At 37.7% G+C, this 24,480-nt stretch overlaps 1 protein-coding gene across 5 annotated transcripts in view; it reads right to left on the bottom strand.

Annotated features, from left to right (window-relative positions):
• Positions 1–24,480, bottom strand: part of CDH2 (cadherin 2) — a 234,637-nt gene that overhangs the window by 190,313 nt on the left and 19,844 nt on the right. For all 5 annotated transcript variants that reach the window (XM_005586980.5, XM_074022690.1, XM_065533958.2 and 2 more), the window contains exon 2: positions 13,585–13,696. In XM_005586980.5, coding sequence (XP_005587037.1) covers positions 13,585–13,696 — 112 coding nt within the window. The remainder of the gene's footprint in view (positions 1–13,584; positions 13,697–24,480) is intronic.

The following is a 24,480-nucleotide window of genomic DNA, read 5'->3' as shown; positions in this document are numbered from 1 at the left end:
CCACTGTACTCCAGCAGCGACAGAGCGAGACTCCATCTCAACAATAATAATAATAATAATATTTCTTAAATAGAAAACATTCGTGGCTTAAAGTATGTTGGGTAGATGGTTGATGATACCAACTACCTGTCCCCTTCCCCCAACCTTTCCCCCACAAAAAAGAACTAAAAACTGCTCAGAACCCATGAGGGTTAAAAAAGATTGAGCAGCCAGACAAGGTGCCTCACACCTGTAATCTCAGCACTTTGGGAGGCCAAGGTGGCAGGACTGCTCAGCTCAGGAGTTCAAGACCAATCTGGGCAACATGGCATAAACTCTGTCTCTACAAAAAAATTAAATAATTAGCTGGGCATGGTGGTGCATGCCTGTAGTCCCAGCAAACTTGGGAGGCTGAGATGAGAGAACGGAATGAGCCCAAGAGGTTCAGGTTGCAGTAAGCCATGTTTGCACCACTGCACTGCAGCTCAGGGGACAAAGCAGCCATGTTTGCACCACTGCACTGCAGCTCAGGGGACAAAGCAAAATCCTGTCTCAAAAAAAAAAAAAAAAAAAAGTGTTCAGCAGCAGGACCAAAACTTGAGTAAGTGTGCACTTACTGACATCTCAGAGAAACCAAGCAAAGTTTTGTGATCGTTCTTGAAAAGAGGATGGGAAAATGAATGTGTGCCCTGACTAGCAACACAGACTTTAAAAACCCAGATAAGCAAGTGAGTACTGGCGTGCAGAGGATGGGAAAGTGGAAGGCACCCAAAGGCTCGATCAAAAGCAGCTGTTCTGAGAAGCGCCGACGTCATGGGCTGGAGGGAAAGGGCCCTCCACAGTGGACAGAAGTGAGAACACAATAATCCAGACCATGTTCGGCTACGTATTCATCTCATGATTCTAAGTGAATCACTTCAGCTCCGTGGACTCAGCATTATGTGAAAATAGAAATGCCCCCTGTTCTACCTGACTCATAGGGTGTGGGGCAGCTAAATAAAATTTATGAAATTGCTCAAGAAGTATAACATTCTATGCAAATGTAATACATTTTAAAATAACCAATCTAAATGGCAAAGGTAAGGCGTCTCTTAGAAATATCAAAGTATCACTGCTGAAATGGCCACGTGTGACCAGACAGATGATCTATCAACAGACAGCCAAATGAAGAATGGATCTGTTCTTCATTTCCTATTTTTTAATCATTGCTTAGGAAGTAATAAATTATAATTCTTGTTTGAGATGGGTTAAACCCTTAGGACATTTACATATAAAACTACGACAATGGGGTACCAATATGAGTTGAGAATTCATGCTCTCTACTAATCTGTTAATCATTAGTGAGTGAGAATACCATACCTTAGGTTTATCAGTTTGAGTAGTTAGTGTGAGATTATCCCATAAGGGACCATTTTCCTACAATATAAATGCAATGAGATGCTTTAATAAATTTGTCTTTTGCATCAACATAGATGACAAGTCAACAAAGATGCCATACCAGATCTAAGTGACTGAACTGAAGGAATAATTGCATACATGCATAAGGTGAAAATCTGAAAGATTTAAACTCACAAAGAAATTAGGAGGACAAATATTCACCTGTGTTGAGATTTTTCTCTGGTCATTTCATTAAGGTGGCCCATTATTTTTTAAGCCTTGAAAACCATGCAGAAATTCTACAAAGAGACATTTAAATTTAAATGATTGCCACAAATTATGCATATTTTCCCCACTACCACAACTAGTAATTGATAGCTGAGCACTAGCATTTTCCAAGGTAATACACAGTGACTTATTTACACAAAACATAAAACAAGTATCTGTTGAATGAATGAATGTACAGAATATAAAGACTTCCCAGAACCTGAGAATTTCCTTATCAACATTTTCTCAAATGCACAATACATGCCAAATCTGAGAATACTTAATCTAAAGTTAACTTCTGAAATGAAAGACAAAGTAATAATGAACTGGCCCTGACTTACAAGGTTTCGAAATACAATCCAACAAGTTGCTAAAGTCAAGAACATCAGGAAGGCCATCTGATGTGAGAAGAAAATCAAAGGCAGTATTTGTCTTTGTCAAAAATGTCCATGGTCAGATGATAACATCAGCAGTTTAATGAAGTGGTCAGGAAGGAGGAGCTTTCAGGTCCAGGAATGAACTGAGAAGTACAGCTTATGGGCCATGTTCTTTGCTGTAAATTTTTTTTTTTTTTTTACCATCAAGTAAAGTGAAGAATCTTCATCGCGATTTGTCATTAAACACGTTTATCAGAGTTTACTCACCTCCTTATTTGAGCATCTGGTGAAATAAATATTCAAATATTTAAAAACAAACAAAAATGTACCAATAATGTATACAGACATGTTCTGATCAATTGTTAACATGAATAAAGGTTTCTTCAGTATCTGTTTTAGATTATGGTAATGTCTACCGAAGGACAGAAAGTAGACTTCTATAAACAGACAAGAAAGAAGACTTAATTTATAACCTCCAAAGTACAACACCTCCAAAAATCCATCTAGACTAATATGGTTGACTAAAAACAGAGTGAACATAACTGAAGATAATCTGTATTTCTGTCGTGGAAATGCACACTAAGGTCAAATATCTAAGTATAGTAGGAAATAATCTACCAGAATCACTTGGAATTCACTTGAGAAAATACATTTCTTAGGACCCAGATCTCAAACTCTGGATGGGGGCCCAGGAATCTGCATTTTAACAAGCTTCCCCTGAATAACTCTTAAGCACTCTAAAATTTGAAAACCAATGCTATTGGGTTAGAAGAATTAAAACATGAGGACTTTGAGTTATTTCCTATACTTTTTAATACAGAACACTAGAAAAAAAAAGTTGAACTGGAAAAATAAAGGCATATAAACAGCATAAAATCAGGTAGCAGTCAATTTAAAAGTTGGTACAATTAAAATCTGATGAGCGCATATGTTGAAGGGATATTTCCTCACACGATGAAAACCTTCAATTGAGGTGAAATAATGCATTGTTACAAAGAATGACTGGCTCTCAGGGAGGTGCAGCGGAGACTGGCCCGGGTATAAAGACACACATCTTCAAAAGTGGCTGGCGCTCTTAGTTTCATTCTTCATACAACACAGAGTATGAATATTAGCATCAAAGATGATTCCATTTGGAAAGAAGTCTAAGGGATATCTTTTTTAAATGACAGGAAAGCATCCATAAAAAGACCTTAATCCACATTGAAGAGGGAAAATTAATAGATCGAGCTGTTGGTGACTTTCTCCCTGTAAGTGAGCAAATCCCAACCAGAGTGATCTACAAAAGATTTAACAATGAACAATTAAAAAAGCAAACTTTAGACTCTTGCAGAGACACAGTTCAAAACACAAAGGTATTAAAGGCCAAAGGAAAAAAAAAAAAAAAACTTGCTCATTACGTCCGAACACCATAAGGGGTATATCTTTGTTCTATGCTCTATAAGTTTAGGAGACAACCCTCTATTGATATAAAAGTCCTCAAGATGAAATGGACACTCTTTAACAACTATAGATGTTCTTTAGTAAGATAAATACATTCTTAGAAATATATAATTTTTATTTTTTTTTGTTAAAAAGAAGAAGATGCATTTTTCAGGAGAGATTTAAAGCAGTCATAACTGGAATGATCTAAATCCCATTACTTATACCTTCACATATCTGCAGTAGGCCTTTTCTCCACTGCCTGGCATTAAGAATTCTATTTTAAGAAAATCATAGGCCAAGAATTAAAACATAGTCTTAACATGTGTCTTAAAGTTGCTGTAGGCTGAAATTCATGGACTAATTTTTGTTCATTTAATGATTTAAAGAATCTGTGTGTGTGTAGATGTGTGTGTGTGTGTGTGTGTGAGAGAGAGAGAGAGAGACAGAGAGAGAGCATCAGTTTGACAGCTTATGTCATCTAAAACTTGTTGATTTTATTGTATATCCCTTTCTTCAAATGAGGATTTAAAATAAGTACTGGCATTAATTCCTAGGGCTATTACGTGAGTGGGTTGTCAGTGGGGTCTCCAGATAATGTTGAAGCTAGGACCTTAAAAAAATCAACCGAAAGGTCTAACATTTATGTTCAAAAATCAATTTTACAAGTGTAAGATGGTAAGCAGTTTGTCTGAAAAAAACACCCAAGAGTTTTAGTTAACCACAGACTTAACAGGAGCCAACAGAATGATGTAGCCATAAACAAAGCCAAATCCATTCTGGGCTGCACTAGAAGTCCTGCATCTACATCAAAGGCAAGAAGAATGCCTCTGTAGCAGGCATCGAGACCCACAAAGCATTGAGCTCAGTTGTGGAGGGAACCTCAGTTTCCTCTATTTGAAAGGGAAGACTAAAGAAGAATGCTGAAACATCACTGAAGAAATTGTTTGATGTTTAGCCCAGTGCAGGGCAGATTTAAGGAGCCAAGGTGATTATGTTCAGGTATTTGAAGGATCTCTAGAACACAAGTTCCTATTACAGAGATTTTGCTTGTCTGCTGACCACTATTGCCCAGTTCTTTGAGAAAGGCCTGGCACATGATCACCGTTCAACATTACTTGTTGAATAAAGAAATAATAAAATGAATGACTTCCGAGAGTAAAAGGATATACTTGCTCTGTGTCACGCCAAAGTCACCAGTGGGTAAAAATTTTAGAAACGTATGCTTCAGTTAAACTTTTTAAGAAATCACTTTTTAACAGTGAGGGCGCTCCAAAGATGGGGAAGACTTGGTAAAAGAGCGATCTCCTCCTCTTTGGGGGGAAGGGAGTGGCAGTAGTATTCTTGCAGAAACTGGAAAACCATCTGTCAAGGATGCTACAGCAATGAAAATGCTGTTTACATCATTGAACACCACAAGGCTTTCATTTTTATCCTCTCTGCCATTTCTGTAGAGAAAACCTTCTGCTGACATAAAATCAGCAAGATAAAATGAAGAGTTTTTAACTATTTTAGGAGTGACTCAACAAAATGTGTTAGAGTGGTTCTAAAAATGCAGGTACATAAAAACATCTGCGGGATGTGTTAAAAAACGCAGATTTTTGAAACCTCCTTGATCTTAATTCTCTAGCCTACTCGATGATATTGTCTTAACAACTGTCTCCCCTCTTCTGCACCATCACTTTTTCCCTCCCCACTGGATTCTTTGACCTCATTACACAAACACATTAACTCTCATCTTCAAAAACAAATAGCCTCAGTTGACTCTACTTCTCTTACCAACTACCACCCAATTTCTTCTTTTTCTCTTAATGAAAAATTCAATCTGTATCCAGAGTGAGTTTCCAGACTCCACCTGACTGGTGAACACACTCAAATCAAGCTTCTGATCCTTGTCCTGAACAGTTTCTATCTAAAACACCGGCTGCCTCCATGTTGCTAAATCCAGTGGTGACTTCTCAGTCCTCATCTGAGTGGACCCTTCCATAGCATTTGGCACAGATGATCACTCCTTTCCTGTGAAACACTCCCTCACTTACCTTCTAAGACATCACACCCTACTGATTCCTCTGCTACCTCACTGATCACTCTCACTGAGCCTCTATTGTTCACCTTAACTCTAACTTCCTAACACTAGAGTTCTCAAAGTCTTGATATGCAAACTGTTTCTTTTCTTTCTTAGGCTTCTCCTCCTCACATTCAGCTCCACAATGATTTTATTACCCTGTGTCAAGGTTTTACTTACTGTTTGTAGATTGAGTACTCCCAACTCTGTAGCCAAGCCCTTTCCACAGAACCCTAGACTCATATCCAAATGTCTTCTTGACATCTCTGATCTTCATCTCAACAGATTCAAACCAAGCTCCTGATCTGTCCTATCAGTCAGTCACATCCTTCCCAGTGCTCAAACGCCACATGAAGTCATCCCTGAATCCTCCGTCTCTCCCACATACACATTCAATCCATCATATTCTGTCAATACTATCTTCAAACATATTCAGAGAATGAAATTAGGCCTCTTCCTAACACTATATACAACAATTTTAAAAATAGATCATTTACCTAAATATGAGTGTTTAAAAATACAACTCTTAGAAAAAAATATAGGGGTAATTCGTCATGACTTTGGATTTTGCAATGGATTCTTAGATACAAAATCAAAAGCAAGAGAAACCAGACAAAAAACAAGTAAGTTGAACTTCATCAAAATTAAAAACATCTGTGCATCAAAGGAAATTACCAAGAAAGTGAAGAGACAAGTACTATGGTCTGAAGAGTTGTGTCCCCCTACATTTCTACATAATGTTGAAATCCTCATTAACAATGTGATAGTATTAGGAGGCGGAATTTTTGGGAGGTGATTAGGTCATGATGGTTCTACGCTGATGAATGAGATTAGTGGCCTTACAGAAGAGGACCCAGAGAGATTCCTTGCCTCTTCTACCATGTGAGGTTACAACGTGAACATGGCCATCTGTAAGGAAGCAGGCTCTCACCAGACACTGAATCTGCAAGCACTTTCATCTTGGACTCCTCAGCCTGTAGAACTATGAGAAATAAGTTTTTATCATTTATAAGCCACCCAATTTATGGATTTTGTTGTAGTCCAAAAAGACTAAAACAACCACCTGTGAAATGGGAGAAAATATTTGTAAATCATATATCTGACAAGGATCTAGTATCCAGAATATATGAAGAATTCCTACGACTCAAAAACACAAAGGCAAGCAACTCAATTTAAAAACTTGACAAATAATTTGAATAAACATTTCTCCAAACAAGATATAATTTACATACATATATAAATAATGTATGTAAATACATTAAATACATACATACATATATAAATAAAGGTATGAAACATCATTAGTCATTAGAGGAATGCAAATCAAACCACAATGAGGTACCATTTCACACTCACTAGGATACAATCAAAATAAATGTAAAATAAGATAACAAGTGTTGATGAGTATGTGGAGAAATTGAAATCCTTGTACACTGCTAGTGGGAATGCAAAATGGTTCACATGCTGTGAAAAACAATTTGAAAGTTTCTCAAAAAGTTAAAGAAAAACATTAATATTTAATTCCTCAATTCTACTCCCAGGTATATACTCCAAAGAAGAGAAAACAGGAACTCAGAAAAGTATACATATATATATACACACACAATGGAATACATTCAGCGTAAAAAGGAACAGGGTACTAATACAAGCTAGTATATGAACGAACTCCAAAATACTATGCTAAATGAAAGAAGCCAAACACCAAAGGTTTATGACACCACAGAGAAGGGAAATCAGAAGGAAAATGCTTAATGACTAGAGTGTTTTCTCTTTTTTACTTTGAAGTGATGGAAGCATTTTAGAACTAGACAGAGGTATGGTTGCTCAACACTGTGAATGTACTAAGTGCCACTATACTGTTCACATTAAAATGGTTATTTTATGTTATATGAATTTCACTTCAATAAAGTATTGTTTTTTAAAGTTCAGAATCTAATCCCTTCTTCTAATTCCACTGCTACCACCTTGATCCACACCACCTTCTCTCATCAGATTATTATTACCATCAGATTATTACTAGGCTAGTAATAATATACCTGGTCTCCCCTCCTCTCTTGTCATTTTGCTCTTTCCTCAACACAACAGCCAGAATGATCCTGTTTTGAAAGTCAGATCATGTTTTACCGCTACAGAAAGCCTTCCAATAGATCATTAGCTCCTCATAGTCAAAGCCCCACACAAAGTGGCCCATTACTTATCTGACCTCACCCGACCTCAGACACGTTTCTGCCTCAGGCCTCTTGCATTTGCTGTTAGAAGCTTTGCAATGCTTCTCCCTTTAATATGTAAGGCCCTTGAACCATCACCAACATCCTTGAACCATCACCAACATCAATTCTTACTCAATGGTATCCTATGCAATGACATTTGCTCTGACCACCATATTTAAATGCAAAAGCACACATTCTCCCTATTTCTCTTCTCTGCTTTATTTTTCTCCATAGCATTTATCACCATCTATCATTCAGTACATTTTACTTATTTAATTGAGCTTCTTTTCTACTTCCTATTAGATGTTTACTAGAAAGGATAAAGAGTAACGGCCTCTGTGATCTTAAAAGGACAGGTTTTAAACCATTTGGGTGTCTGCTTGCTAATACGTCTGTATGCATGCAATGATAGATGTGGAGCTGTGACGTGCTTTCTTAAACACGTATCTCCTCGTTCCAAGTTTGTAAGGGAGAAGATCTCAGCTAGTCCAAATTACTAAAGGCTATGAAGAACCACAAAATGACTTTATAGAAAAGTGACCACCCAAACTGGCTTATCTTAGTTTGCTGCACTGCATTAAGAAAACTAGACCTAAAATACATCAAAAGGGATATAAAAAATTCCAAGTGTTAAATACGTCTAAATGATTACAGTGAAAATAAGGATTGAAATAGAAAAAAAAAAAAAAGTATGGAAAGTTCTTGGTTCTTTTATTGATCTTATCATATATTCAATTATTTTTTTAAAAAATAACAAACAAAAAATACCCCAAGGTTTAAAAAACTGTCCTCAGCCCCTGAGAATGTGCAGGACGAGAATTCATTTTTTCCTCCTTAGAGTTTATCATCAATATCCGAGAGAACAATCTCTGTCTTGGTACCATTTTCCACAATCAACTGGAAATTGTAAAGCGCAAGGGCCTGGCTGGCTTTATTAACAAGATGTTTATAAACCTACTTTTCAAATATTTTAAAACATTTACACATTTGATAACAAAAAAGATGTATAAAAATAAAAAAAAACACACAAAAACAAAAGCCATGCGCTCATTAACAGATAATTCAAGTCTCTTTCCCAATTTAGTAATACATCATACAAAAGTATTCACATAATTAAAATATAGAAGAGTTGTACAGTTGGATAGTCCTACTAAACTAATAAAAAGTACTTCAGTTCTGTTATCTTAAGATCCCATACTGCAGCTTCCTCTGACCACATTAATGTAGACAAGCCTCAATCAGTAAGCACACTAATCTAAATCAAATTCCATCTAGTTGAAAATAATCATCATGTGCTGCCCAGAGATGGTGAGCATGAATGGATTACTGAAAATATTCATGGTAATTGCAGGTTGCTATTTATGTTGACCAGATTCAGAGGAGTTTACTTAGAGAAATATCTAAGCATGCAGACCACCAATGCTAAACACACAGGAATATCACTCTTGACATCTACACGAAAAACAGCCCAGGATCCTCTCTGCAATGTCACAGTGTGGTTGTTATTTCATAGTGTTAGATACACTGCTAGTGACAAAATGAAAATGTATGATTGCAGTTATTTTATTTTCAAGAAATATGCTACCACAAGAGGTTTTTTTTTCCCTAGTCAGTGGAGTGTAAGTTAAATATTAAGGACTATGTATTATCTTCAAAAGCCCCAGGTTCTTCTGCTTGTAAACAGGTGTGCACAAAATACTAACAGTGATAATAATTGAAAGATGCTTTTTAATTATAAGGAGTTGCTTAACATATTCCCCAATTCCCAAACACATCTAGTTAACACACAACTCATGGTGGTAAATGGGGAATAAAGACCTGCTCTAAAATAAAGTGGCAATAACACAACTGGATATTTAGGCTGGATCCCTTCTCTGTGTTATATCATAATAGTTTTTTATCATCAGCATCATCAGAACTAAATTAGAAATCAGGAAACCTGGGTTCTAATTCCAGATCTGCTGCTGACAATTTAAAGAACCACATAATCACATATACACCATGGAATACTATGCAGCCATAAAAAAGAATGAGATCATGTCCTTTGCAGGGACATGGATGAAACTGGAAGCCATTACTCTCAGCAAACTAACACAGAAAACCAAACACTGAATGTTTTCACTCATAAATGGGAGTTGAAAATGAGAACACATGGACACAGGGAGGGGAACACCACACACCAGGACCTGTCGGGCGGTGGAGGGCAAGGGGAGGGAGAGTATTAGAACAAATACCTAACGCATACAGCACTTAAAACATAGATGACAGGTTGACAGATGCGGCAAACCAGCACGGCACATGTATACCTATGTAACAAACCTGTACGTCCTGCACGTGTCCCGGAACTTAAAGTAAAATTAAAAAAAAAAAACAAAAAAAACAAAAAAACAGAGCTATATAATCACGGGAAAAGCCTATAATCTCTGAGGTCTAATTTGCTTATTTTTAAAAAGAAGATTTTGGCCATAAATGCTTTTAAAACAGAATATAAAAATGCAAGTAAAAATGACTACCTAAACCACTGAAATTGATCCTAATTTATAAAAGCAAATATATATATATATGCCACGGGATAAAAACGGAATGACTTTCACCAGAGGGGAAAGAGCAAAATGACAATACATTATGAAATTAAATGGTGATGAGGATGCTGAAAAGAACATACAAGCCTTGTAATGAAGAATGCTACAAAATGCAAAGAAAAAAGATACTGTCAAACTCTACATTCCCTTTGACCTAGTAATTCTATTTTTGAACACAAATTCCCCCCAAAAAAATTCCTAAAGAAAAATCAAAGATCTCTAAAAAGAATCTCCATAGCAGCACTATATATAAGAGAGGAAAATTAGAAACAACCTGTATGTTCAAAAATAGAGGCACAGTTAAGCAGAATCTGGTTTTGCTAACAAAATGGGACAAAGGCCTATATAGCCATGTTTTAAAATACAGAACTATCTTCAAAGAGTGGATGTATTCATGTGATATTACATAAAATGTAAAGGTTGATCACAAAACACCCTTTTTATGATTTCGCAAAAACCACACGGTTAAAAACTAGAAGATAAATGGAAGGGGTACAGTTAGTTCTTTGAGTTTGTTATTTTGGTAAAATTCATTACACCAGCAAAAAATAGAAGGGAAATGGGGAGGAGAGAATGCTCTTTAAACCACAGTCCAGTTTGCACATTTCATGCTGCTTCTATATAATCTTCTACCATGACAAATATCAACTTATGTCTCTACCTTACATTCAATGTTCTTCAAGCATTTTCGCAAAGATTATGTTAATTGTTGGAAAAATAATCAGCGTTCATGGCACCAATACACCCACACATTAAACTTTTATACAAAGTCTAGTGTGTCAGATGTATCCTATGAAAGTATATTGTACATATTGGTGAGCCATTGTCATACTGTCCCCATATGCCATCAATGGGAAATTAAAGGAAGCATCCAGAGTTAGGAGTTATGATTCCAACAGGGTCTTGGACTCTAAAGTCAATCAATATATGGTAGAAGATGCTATGACGTAAATGCCTTGGGAAACTGTCACATACCTCTTATCTACAATTACTGCTTTCCTTCAACACTTATAGGCGACAAAATCATGGCAAAAGTCATCACTCTGGTTGGCCTAGCAATATATCCCTTTCAGTTGTGGCAAATATATAGTACATGGATTTACTGCAGTACACAGAATTCACAGATATAATTATGGTGTGGTATTTGGCTTCAGTGTATAGCTATAGCATTGGATTATCCTTCTACTAAAAACTCCAAAAAGACATAAAAGGTAAAAACCTAGAATTATCCTAAGTAGCAATTCTCCAGAAGAAACATTAACTGGAGATAACACGCTTGTGTTGAATAGAAATGCTGATGTTCCACAAAAGCCTGTGTAAATTTTCTTCCTTCCAAAAAGTTGTTTTTTTCTACTAATCAATATTTTAAACAGTATGTTTCGAGCTTTAAGATGCTGGTATCCTTTAACATGTTCTGAGAATGATAAAGAAAAAAGTAATGGTGTCATGTGAGAAACTGTCCAAAAAAAAAAAAAAAAAAAAAGGCTAAAACCTAAAATTGGGAACAAGTGGATATAGCAAAACTGCAAAAATCTACCACAGACCATTATACATACTTTTCTCAGTGATAGCTAGAGCAGAAAGTAAAAAATATTTTCAATCTTTCACATTTACAACTTTAGCAAAAATCCTGTTTCTAGTTATCCTAAAAAGACACTGGCAAAAAGCTATGTCCAATTTCTACTGTTACCAGCATTATCTAATAATGTGAAAACAAGCTATCATTTTCAAAACTATTCAACGTGCCAAAGTAATTAATCTTAAATCAATGGTTGCTAGTGACACACCATGTGTTTACTTGTAAACAACAAATTATAAGCTTTTAGAAAATGAAATTACCCATTTAAAAATGAATCTCAAAAATATGCTGCAGAAACGCAACCAATTCCACTTTTTGTTATCTGTCTGAATTATTCTACAGAATCATATCAATATATTTTATATACATTTACAGGTCATACTAGTTCTAGGGTGCCAAGTAATAATTTAAAGATTTAAAGAAAATGGCACACACACAGAACTCCAAAAGCCATATTAAGTTAAAGAAAGGCTGTACACGGATTTAAATTAAACCTCCATTACCCACCAGATGAGATAGCAATTCAGTGTTGAGACAGACTAACTCAAACATTCACCCATTAAAATACCAGGTAATGAGGCAGGGACAAGAGCATGCCTTAAAAAAATTAAAAATCAACTTCAGAAAGATAGCATAGGCGTGAGCAAATCCTAATTTAAATAGAAATTAAAATAAAATATAACCTGCACCCAAGAATGTTAGTAGCGAAGAGGCCATTTACATTTCAAAGTCCTCTGTCTATGGTAGTCTTAAGTACTATACCACTAAGGTTTGTCAGTTCTGTGGAGACACTTCAATTAAGGCTGTGTGGTAGAGCTCTGTGTAAATTAATTAGTTGAGGTTACACAGATTTTCTAAAAGTAGCTCTCTAAAACAGCCTCAGAGATATGCAAGATTTGTGGGGAATTAAAATTTAAATACAACTTACTAATCAATTCTTCTTGCTTTCACATTTCAATGACATTTTGCGTAATAATAAATAAGTCCATGAAAATACTACTAACCAACATTTTATTTGCTTTCAATTAGAGCTAAAGGAAAGGGCTTTCAATTTTCCTTTTGATACTTAGGTTTTATTTCAGATTTTATCTAGACTTATTGGCAAGAGTTTCCATATGATAACTATAATGAACTTGATCCATATTTAAATGGGAAATGAGACTATATTTGAAATTCACATATGCTACAACTAAATTAGCTTTCTAGTAATTGCTATAAACAATGTCATAACAAAAATATGAATTTCATACTCCTGCACTGAGACTTTACATGTTAAATTCATTCACTATAATTCAGCTAAATATTAAAGCTTCACATTTTATCTAATATAATATCATAATTTCCTTTAATTCAAAATACTAAGTCATTTTTTCCTGTAAATAAATTTTAAAGCCATTAGAACCAGAGGTTTCATAATTATTCTTCAAAATATTATTCTTTAAATGTATACACAAAAATGGTAATAATCAGTTACATAACGATTTCTCCTGTAAATTAAAAACGGAAGAAATCTGAGATTTCAAGAGATCAGGAGCCTTCTAATTATGTATATAAGAGATTCATGAGCTCCTCTGTAATCCTAAAATAAAGTCCCTACAGTCTCATCATAGTGATTGTGAAAAATTCATACTTGTTATACAGTAGAGATGATTTAGACTTTTCTAATGGCTAATTTGTTTCATGAGCATGGACACTGCATGTACAAATGTATCTTTTAAGATAGTACCATTGAGAAGAGGCTGTCCTTCATGCACATCCTTCGACAAGACTGCACTGTAAACATCTTCAGGAAATCCAGTCTTGCATAATGCGATTTCACCAGAAGCCTCTACAGACGCCTGCAACACAAGGAAAAAAAAAAAAGTGTGTGTACAATGATTGCTACCTCCTTCAACTGAGAAACATTCCACTTGGCATAAAGCCTCATTTTTTCAACTATCTTGTACAAACAACCCCTTTGTTTCCAAGTGCTTACAATTAGAATGTAGAGGGCAAAGGGTTAATCATTTTGATAACTGGAGTAGAAGAAACAAATCCCACTTGTCTAGTCCAGTAAAAGCGAAATAATACACATTCTAGGTTCTTCTAAGGACTGAACATTTCCATTAAAATGCTCATTGTGACTGAAGAACTATCAAGTGGGCGTGGGGTTTGGGGGACAGCCAAATAGTCTTTGGGCTCCACAAGTCACCATCACTAACTTAAGTTTTCATGAAAAATGTATACATTCAAGTATGGAGATTTTTATATTCTTAGCTAATTCTCTATAAAGCTGGTTTCAAGATGCCATGTTCATTTAAAAAATAAAATTATACTTACAACAGTGCGACAAACAGTATTTTATACCAAGTAAAACCAATCAAAACTATATATTTATTTCTATAATTTGAAGGACAGTGATACATTAAAAATATAAGTAAAGATTAATACAATTATGTGTTTACACTTATAATTAGAAAGTAACCAAGTATCTGTCATTTTCTATATCATCATATGCACAGTTAATTTACTCAGTGTGCTTAAAACTCAGTCATATCTACTGCTGTCTAGCTAACCCTCCAAGTTAGTTCCCCTACTTCTTTCAGCCCTACTGACACAATTGGAGGACAGTTAGCCCTCAGCAGAGCTCCTGTAGCATCTGCATTAATTATAGGAAATTCTACCATGTACTGATGGGGATTCAAATACAGAGGAAGGACGAGTAGAATGAGGCTACCCAATGAAGGGATTTCAGTGGCCACAGGGACAGCATTAGGGACAGTCCACCCTAGTGAGAACCAGAAATTGAAAGGAAGAGGAAGGGAAGTCCCAGAAACAGAGAGATCTCAGAACAACTGTCTGGATGAAGCAATGCAGTGCAGCTTCATAATTAAATGACTACCTGAATTATGCATGTGAAATTTTGCAAATACTAATGTTGCAAAAACCCAGACCAATCTAATAAACTGTTCTTTTCAAATCCAAGAAAATAAAAAATAAATTACATTTAAACAGTATTAAATATCACAGTATTTATTCTCAAAAAATTATTAGGAGCAACAGTGAGATACTAGTCCAGGCTCATCAAATGAATAAGCAGTTTTAAGTCTGTTATGTGCAAGAAAGGGCTGTATCAAGTGAAGAATAAAGAAGTACCAATCCCCTTAAAAGGTGTGAGTGGAAGCTGGTACAGTCACCTTGGCATACTTTTGGCAAACTCTAGGAAAGAAGAATGTGGATATATCCTCCCTACTCCTAAGGAGATATTACCCCACATGAGTGTTCCAGTGGACATGTGCAGGAATGTCCACTGATGCATGACTGTAATAGCAGAGATTCTGTACGTGTCCATCAAAAGGAGAATGGTCTAATACATTATCACAAAGCCAAAAGAAAAAAACAACATTAAAATGGAAGAACTGGAACTACATTTATCCAAAGGGCTACATCTCAGAGGCAAACTAAAACAAAACAAAAAGTCGGTTTAAGTTCCATGTATGATTAAGATATAAATTTAATTATAAATCAACCTAAAGATGACTAGTAAGTTCAGAAACCCATTTGTGTGACATCCCAAATTCAGACTGAAGACAAGGCTCACTGCAGTATGAAATCCTGCAAAAAAAGTAGAAATCATGACTGATGATTCCACTTATATAAACACAAAAGATAACATAATGTTTTGAACACATACTTATGTAAGAAGAAAACGAAAACAGCATAGTGATAAACATGAAATTTAGGATAGTGGTTAACCTACGGGAAGGAAAACTAGGAAAGGCATCAGGAAAGACTGTACGAGTGGCTTCAATTTTATCTGTAATAATTCATTTCTTTCAAAAAGACTCTGAAGGAAACCAGGTAAAATGTAAGGATCTGCATAGACACATAGGTACAAATTACAGTATTCACCCCACAAACTATCTGCTCTACATATTTCATAATGAAAAAGAGAAAATATCAGAAACCAATTGAGAAATAAGAAGTGAGGCTTCCAATACCCATCAAGTTTGGGACACTGGGACACAGTCTGATACTTGACACGTGTAAACATCCAGGTACTGTCCATGCCCGGCACAGTGCAGGAACTGAGTGAAGGAACACTTTTGCTTTTAGCTAACCCAAACACACACAGGGAACTCCTCAGTTTGCCATATAAAATGGACAAATGTGTTGTAAACCTGTGTCCCACCAACACGTTAGGGGTCTGCCTCTTCATCCTTCTAGCCCAGGCTTCTAAGAGCAGTGAGGCATGGCAGGTGCTAGCCCAGGATAGGTGAGGCCAGAGCCCAGAAAGGCAGTGGCCAGAAGCCAGTGATGGAAGGCACGGAGCAGATGAGGGTCACATTTCAAATAGGGGCATTCGGGGTAGTAGAGTATGTGGGTTTGTGAGTAAGCACTCAGAGATCAAGGAAGTCTCAAGACTAGAGGAAAACCGTTAAGCTTTTATTCAACTCCATGACTGTATCTTGTTTCCCAGTGGATCTGCCCTAAGGTAGGAGAATCAGCAGCACCAAGTTCCTGGTCCAAAACCACAGAAATAGGACTTCAGGGCCACATCGAAGCTAACAGGAAGATGGTGAATGTCCACCTCTGTGTTTTGTTCTCTGCCTTATTTCAGAAAAGGGACCTTCTGTTCTCAATGTGCTGCCCCTTACTAAACCTCTCCATGCTCATTTTCCTCATGTAAAAAAGGGTGCTGACTGGCCAGGTTGGCCATCAGAATTACTGAAACAATGCTTTTAAAGCACATCTCTAACAAATACTGACTAGTAACATTAAATATCCATGGAAGTCATGTCATACTTTGAATAATTTCATATTCATCTTAAATAGCTGAAACTTTTCTAAATTCTTCTCCCTCAAGACAAAATGGATCCACAAAATATTATTATCCTGGATCCACAATATAATAATAATCTATAATGTATTTTCTTTAAAATAATCTCCATAAAATTATTAAAATATATATTCTCCCTATTTATTTCCTCTCTTAACTTTCAGTCAAAAAATAACAAAGTTAACAAGTTCAAAAAACAAACAGGAAGCACTCAAATGAATACAGGCTCCCAACTGGACATAGTGGAGGCTTACTTTGTGCCAAGCACTGTGCTGGTAAATCAGTATCTCATTGAATCCTCCCTGCAACCCTACAAGGTTGTGCCTGATACCAGGTCTGAGATTGCGGGAGACCAAGAGCTGATGGGCAGAATTCCCTCAAGGGGACTGACTGCACTGTGGTGGTAATCCTTGCTGGGCATTGGAAGTTCTCTGATCTAACACACAGCTAATGCCTGAATGTTCTACAATAGTAGCTCTCAATCCGGGACAATTTTGCCACCCAGGGGACATCTGTCAATGTGCAGACACATTTTTAGCTGTCACAACTGCGAGGGGGTGTTACTGGCTACTAGTGGCTATTGGCTCTCAGTTGGTTTCTGATATTTTCTCTTTTTCATTATAAAATATGTAGAGTAGGGAAGCCGCTAACCATTACACAACACACAGCACAGCATCCCTAACAAAGGAGTGCTAAGCTCAAAATGTCAACAGAGCCAAGGTTAAGAAAACCTGTTCTACAGCAGCACATGACAAAGAGGTATCTACCTACCCATTAACACTCCCATCAGTATGAAGATCACTGTCTCCTCAAGTAGCCTCATCACTCTTGGAACACCCTGCATCCCACAGAGCGAAAACCCGGTCCCTGAGGCTTACTCCCACATAAAGTCATCACTCTGCCAGGCCCAGGATGAAATTCTGGAACTTCAAAGAGGAGAAAGAGGAATCCTACCCTCAACAAGTTATCTGTGGGTATGAGGAGGAGGATGTGAATAACGTGCATTTTCCTAATATTTGAATGGTGCATGGGTTGGCAAGCTTTTTCTGTAAAGGGTAAACTAAGTATTTCAGGCTTTGTAGTCCACAGGATCTCTGTTGAAACTACTCAATCTGCTGCTGTTGTGCAAAAGCAGCCATAGACAATCAGTATATGAATGAACGTGGTTGTGTTCATTCTAATATAACTTCATATACCCTGAAATTTGAATTTCATTCCATTTTGAAGTCTTGAAAGATGCTCTTCTTCTTTTTCTTGCTTAAAAGCATTTGAAAATGTAAAACATATTCTTGGCCAGACCAAAAAAAAAAAAGGCAGCAGGAGTGTAGTTTGCAGATCCCTGCAATAGTGTGTTAAGTTTCGTATCACATTGTTATCTCACTTAATTCTCACAATAGGCCCGGTAAGAGGGGGTTAAACTATCTGCATTTTGCTAATGAGCAAATAGATTCTCACACAGAGGTACAGTGAAATACCCAAGACCTCACATCGGAGAGAAAGAGGCAGGATTCAAACTCTGTAGTCTTTCCAAGTACAACAATTACAACACAATCTTTCAAGAAACATGTACTGAGTGTTCATTTGCCACTGGAAACAGAACACAAGATACAGCCCCTGCCCTTAAGGAGCTCAAGACTTTATGTGGGAGGTTAAGATATGCAGAGGATATGAGCAAAGCCCAGGGCAGGGAATCTGGGGGCTTCCCAAGCAGAGCTGGAGTAGCGAGGCGCTAGAGGGTGTCAGGAAAGCCATCCTAGGCAGTCACTGCTTGAACTAAAACAAGGCAGCAAGAAACAGCACAGTGCCTGTGGAATTACAATGAGTTCAGTGTCGCTGGAGTCCAAGAAGCAAGGCAGGATGTCAAAAGTTGAGGCTGGAGAGTTAGACAGGGTTGGATCATAAATGGTTGGGGGCTTGGGGTTATCCTGTTGGCTGGGGGAGCCAGGGACAGATTTTAAGCACAGACTGAATGCATCTGACAGAGAATTCTCTGATAGTTTTGTGGGAAATGTGTGTGTGACAGGGGATGACAAGTGACAACAAGGAGACAAGCTAGGACACAGACCTGAGTCAGGGCAGGGGCTACAAGGAACGAAGAAGGGGCAGATTTTGTCAATACCCAGATAGTTAAGATCGATAGGGCCTTCTGGGCAGGGACTCACTGAGGGAGGGAGGGAGGGAGGAAACAATGCCTTCCCTCATGTTTCCAGCTGAGTGGCTGTGAACATGGGTGCCACAAGTAGGAAAAATAATCGCAAAACTATAACATCAGGAACAAAGTGCTAAAGAAGCAGAAAGAATGGGATGATAAATCTGTCCGTGGGAGTCAAGGAAGACTCCACAGCTGAAGTGACATTTAGGCTCTGACTTTAAAGATGATTGAAAATTTGCCAGGGGAAAGAGGGGGAAGTGGAAAAGGGAATTCCAGGCAACAGGTACAGCACAACAAAGGCCCTGGTGATTTCCGTTGAGCTTGTAGTCCACCAAAAACACCCTGATCTTTTTTTTTCCAGGCAACTGTTAAGTTATGGCTTCCTCTATTATCTTTGCTGCTGATTTTGGGTCCTTAGGGAGAGCAATTTATATTTAACCCTCCAAAATTTGGTCTCAATAAATTAACAATTCAGCTGGCTTTAGTAATTCCTTCCAGCTTTACGTATCAAGAAAGTCTAATGAGACACCCCAAAGTCTTCATATAGACGCTACTTAGATGCTAAAAACAGGGTATGTCGCATGCCCAGACATGGTTTGGGGATATCTGCCCGGGGCACACCCCTTCAACCCCCAGGGCCCTCAGTGAGCTCTTAAGAAGAGCAGTGATTGCAGCACAAACTTCCAACAGGTCAGACTGCCTGGCTTTAAATCCCAGTCCCACTGCTATCTGCGAGACCTCTCAGAAGAAACAGTTCCCCATCTGTACAACAAGAGTACTAAAGATAGCACCAACTCATAGGGCAGATGAGAGAATTAAATGAGTTAGTATGTGTAAAGCACTTAGGATAGTGTCTGGCACATGGTTATTCAATGTTTTAGCTGTTTGTCATCACAGTATTAATACTATTGGGGCAACATGAATCCAACTCGTGGTGCATCGGCCATACAGGCCGGTAGTTCTCAAACTTACTCAACACAGCAAGCAATCTGGGACATTTGTTTAAAATACAGATGCTTGGGTCCCAGCCGAAGACTCATTAAAACAGACTCTCAAGAGGTGTGATGGATAAATCAGGGTATTTAACAAGTGCCTGTGCTGCATGTGGTGGCCACACATCCAGCCCTTATCTTCACCTCTGGAAAGCTTTCTGAATGTTCTCAAAACAGCACAGCTACCTTTTGACCCTAGTCTTCAAATCCAATAGCTTAGCAACAGCAAAAAGGAATAAAGAAACCATGATTTTTCCGTTCTTAATCCCATGCTCTCTTCTCTTTATTCTGAAAACTACATCTTCTTGATTTTGAATTTTTTGTTTTTGCTTTGTACATAGCATTACCCTACCCCCAGTCCTTTAGCAATTCTCCTCTTCTACACAATTCCTCAAGGATGACAAGCAGTCAGCAAGTCCTCTCGGCCCACCAGTGCAAAATTCACGCTGGTCAGAGGATCTGAACTCATTTAGTGCCGCTCTGTGCTCTCGCACAATCAGCTCACCTATCTTGAGTTTCAATTTCCTCTTACAAGTATTTGCTCTACTCTTCCCAGGCTGAAGATCGACCTCCTTGTCTAGAGAGGACAGAAGTGTAATAGGAGCTGAGTTCTGCTTGCCTGTGAGTATCGGTCTCTCTGTTCCGGTTCTGCACTCGCAGGGACATCGTTTTTGTTCTTGTTCAAATTTTTCCACGGTCTCAATGCTGAGCGCTTTAAAGCCCTGAGTCCACTACTCTTTTCGGTTCCCATTCTCATTATTCTTTTTTATAGTCATCTTTGGTCACTCGATCTGCTTTCCAATTTCCTCCAAGTCACTCCTAAATCCAAGCTCTTAAATATTCCACGTGGAATCACCATGGACAGACTTCAGTTGCCTTGCCTCCTCACCCTCTTCCTCATTAAGATCATTTATGATTATTGGCTAAAAATTTCACCTCTGAAAGCAGCCTAAGCCTAAGGAAATCATAACTTTTCTTTCTGGCTCTGAAGACTGCCTAACCAAAACCTAGACTAAGTTAATTATCATAAACTCTTAAATGTAATCCATCGGATGTCGGATTAAAACACTGATCTCTTACTTTCTCCCTATCAGAGATTCCATAGTCACAATCTTGTAACAATCAGATTATTGTTTGGGAGATTACCAAATGCAGTCAACAAAGCTGAGGCCTTCTTTTGCGTTATGTTTGCTCCCCTGATTTCTTGTGGAAATAAGGGCAATAATGGGTTGTGACTGGTTAAGACTAGGTTAAGACTGAGAACTCCGCAGCAAATCTGCTCATGTTTAAATCCAGCCTCCACCATCTACTACCTGTGTGACCTTGGCAAGCTGTGTAACCTCATCTGTGCTTCAGTTTCCTCCTCTGTAATAATAATAATAATAACAATAACAGCTAAAGTACAGGTCTTTAGGATTGTTGTGAAGAATACAAAGGGCTTAAAAAATACGTGATCACTACAGGACAAGGGTTAGCTATTATGATGCTGGTATTGTTTTGATTGTGGAGATTTTTTTTTTTTTTTTGACAGTCTCACTCTGTTACCCAGGCTGGAATGCAGTGGCACTGTCTAGGCTCACTGCAAGCTCCGCCACCTGGATTCAGCCACTCTCCTGCCTCAGCCTCCCGGGTAGCTGGGACTACAGGAGTCCGCCATCACGCCTGGCTAATTTTTTTTTGTACTTTTAGTAGAGACGGGGTTTCACTGTGTTAGCCAGGATGGTCTGGATTTCCTGACCTCGTGATCCACTCGCCTCAGTCTCCCAAAGTGCTGCGATTATAGGCGTGAGTCACCGTGCCTGGCCTTTATTGTGGAGACTTTTATCTCTGTTCTGTAAGTAACTGAGAAATATTTTTAAATTATCTTGTAAAGAAGGAATACCATAAAGAAACCAAGCTTAAAAAAAAATGGAAATTTACTCACAAACAAGGACAAAAGATGCACAAGTGGAATTCCCTTCTTGATATGTGATTTGTGGGTTGGGGGATGAAGCCGCAGTACAGGGAGGGCGACAACTATGGTAATACTTTTATTATGCGGTTATGTCTTACAAATGACATAAGCAAACATAAACAGTTAATGAAGACACTGTTAAAGTGGTCAGTTGAGTACATGGTGACAGAGTAATGAAACTGTTCAAGAACATTCGGCATGACTAATTTTCTTTTATGTTTTAATCCAATTTCTCACCATACAATTACATTTGCCAGATTCTCGACATCTCACAGGATTCCATCCATGATGCTGGAGGCTATGTTAAGAAGATTATTCAAGAGCTACTGCCACTCTTCAAAGATTTTTCTCTGTGTCAGTTATGCCACTGATGGCACTTTGAATTTCACATCCCTGCGAAAATGCTTAAAACGTGTAGAAGTTTAACCCTGAACAGCTGCAATATTTTTGCTTTGTCAAGTACCACTCTGGAAGGAGATTATCTTGTCCTGCATGGGTTTTTAAACTCTTTCTTGCTTTCATGATGTGCTCTAGAGCAGCTTAGGTTCAATGAATACTGCACTGAGATCACACATTTGCCCCATCTGACCACCTAGTAATTTCCATCTTTATTTTAATTATCTTATTAGGATGTGTCCTTGAGTAGCTCTAGTATCAGTACTTTTGGTTTTCTGATTGTCATTTCTTTTAATCAAGTAAGGACAAACAGAATAGTCAAAAATAGCATTGATGCTGGCACAGGAACCTGCAAACTGTTGAAATTGAACTCTTAGCTGAAAGCACCACAATACAAGAGTTTGATAGACAAAAATCTGGGTCTGCATATAAAATGTGATTTAGAACGTCACCTTCCTAGGAGCAGAAACTATCAAGGCTTAGGACAAGATGAAAATATACATCCAGTGACATCCACATAGACCTTTGTGCAATCCCAAATCTCTTCTGCCCAAGTGAGAAGAGGCTTCCTAGGCTTCCAGGCTTTCTTGAGTCTCAAAGGATAGACAGGAGCTTACCATGAAGCGGATGCTTAATGTAACAGGTAGCAACAATATACCTACAGGTTTAATTGGCAGGTAAAAGGCTAATACTATCAAATGATAATGGCCCAGGCAGCTGTGCAATTGAACTGTCAGGAAAAGTTCCAGAAGTGCCTATGGCATTCCAGGAGAGATGGCCAATCACGGCTCAGATTGATTCTGTCCCGTCAACTCATTACACTCAGCAGAGACTACAACACACTTATATACAATACTCAAAATGTTATCAGATAGTATAGCACTTGGCATTAGACTGTGTTTATAATGAACTTGGAAATTCATTCAACTAAATACACTCAGCATCAGTGACTGCAAATATTTACTGAGTGCTTAATATGTGCCAAAAAGCATGCTACAATGCTTTCCATGCAGTATATCTTAAATAGTCCTCACAACAACCCTATGAGGTAGATGCTGTTAGTACTGCCATTTTGCAGGCAAGGAAACTAACTTAAAGGAAACTGCCCTAAGTCTTTTAATTAATCAATTTAGGGACACTATTCAAACTGGCATCAAAAGGCCTTGGGGATAACCCTTAACCCAACCACTACAATGCCTATTAGGAAGTATTCACATACATTGACACATAGTACCTAACTGGCTAAGGGCTGGAAATTGTCCTATATGAATTGAGATTAAGTGAAAAATCTGCCTGTTGCCGTAATAAATTTTCTCCTAAAATACGATTCTCACATATGATATGTGATATATGCTAATAAAACAATTTCAATGTTTCTGTTCACTATGGAAAAAACTAAGAAAAAAAAGATATCAGGTCAAACTTTTTAAAACATTTTAAGTCCTCCAAATCAAAGTCTCATACCCCCCAGCCCAAACTCTTCTAAAAGTATACATGGAAAATTATCAGTAAATAGCTATCATGGCTAGTATGTTAATTTTCAGACGTGATATTGATGAAGGAATAATTATAGTCTATAATGAACTCTTTATACACTTTATTTGCTCTGGAGTCCCCTGTATTCATGTACAATTAGGCCCATTTCATAAAACCTGGAGCATGGTTTCAGTTTTTAAAAATGGTTACAGATGTTTACAGTCCCCATAACTCTGATTTAATTTGAGTAGCTGGCCACAGTAATGATTTATGTAATTCTGAGTCCCTGATAAGATAAACACAACCCAATTATAGCATTATTCTTGTGAGAAAACAACATTCAAGACATAGCTTCCAGAAATGCACTGCAGTGAAAGGAGGCATAACGCCAGAGTTCAAAGCCTTTCCTGAACTTATTCTGGAAGCAGCACCCCATCCAGTGGTGTTCTAATAGATCATTGCAATAAAGAAGTACATCTTCAAGCCCTGCAGGCTGAGGTTGCAGAGCTAATATGGTCTGTTCCAGTTTCAACTCAAGGGCAAAGGACAAGCATTGTCCTATCTTTGGTGACTGAAGTTTGGCATCTGGATAGTTTTACAGTGTAACCCATAGAGGAAATGCTTCTTCCCTTCCTGATGCTTCTTTCAATGTGGAAGGCACTCTGCTCTCAACTCCCAGTAATTTCCACTGCCCCAGTCAGTCTTATCCTGAATGACAATTCTTAAAGTATGGTCTGAGGAGTGGACTCCTAGGAGTTCCCATGATCCTCTCAGGGGATCTACAAAATCAAAGCCACTTCCAAAATATTACAACATATTTTCCCTTTTCACTC

The sequence above is a fragment of the Macaca fascicularis genome, chromosome 18, assembly GCF_037993035.2.
Source record: "Macaca fascicularis isolate 582-1 chromosome 18, T2T-MFA8v1.1".
Taxonomy (NCBI): Eukaryota; Metazoa; Chordata; class Mammalia; order Primates; family Cercopithecidae; genus Macaca; species Macaca fascicularis.
Note: the sequence above shows the minus strand (reverse complement) of the source record. Positions and strands in the feature narration are given on the sequence as shown.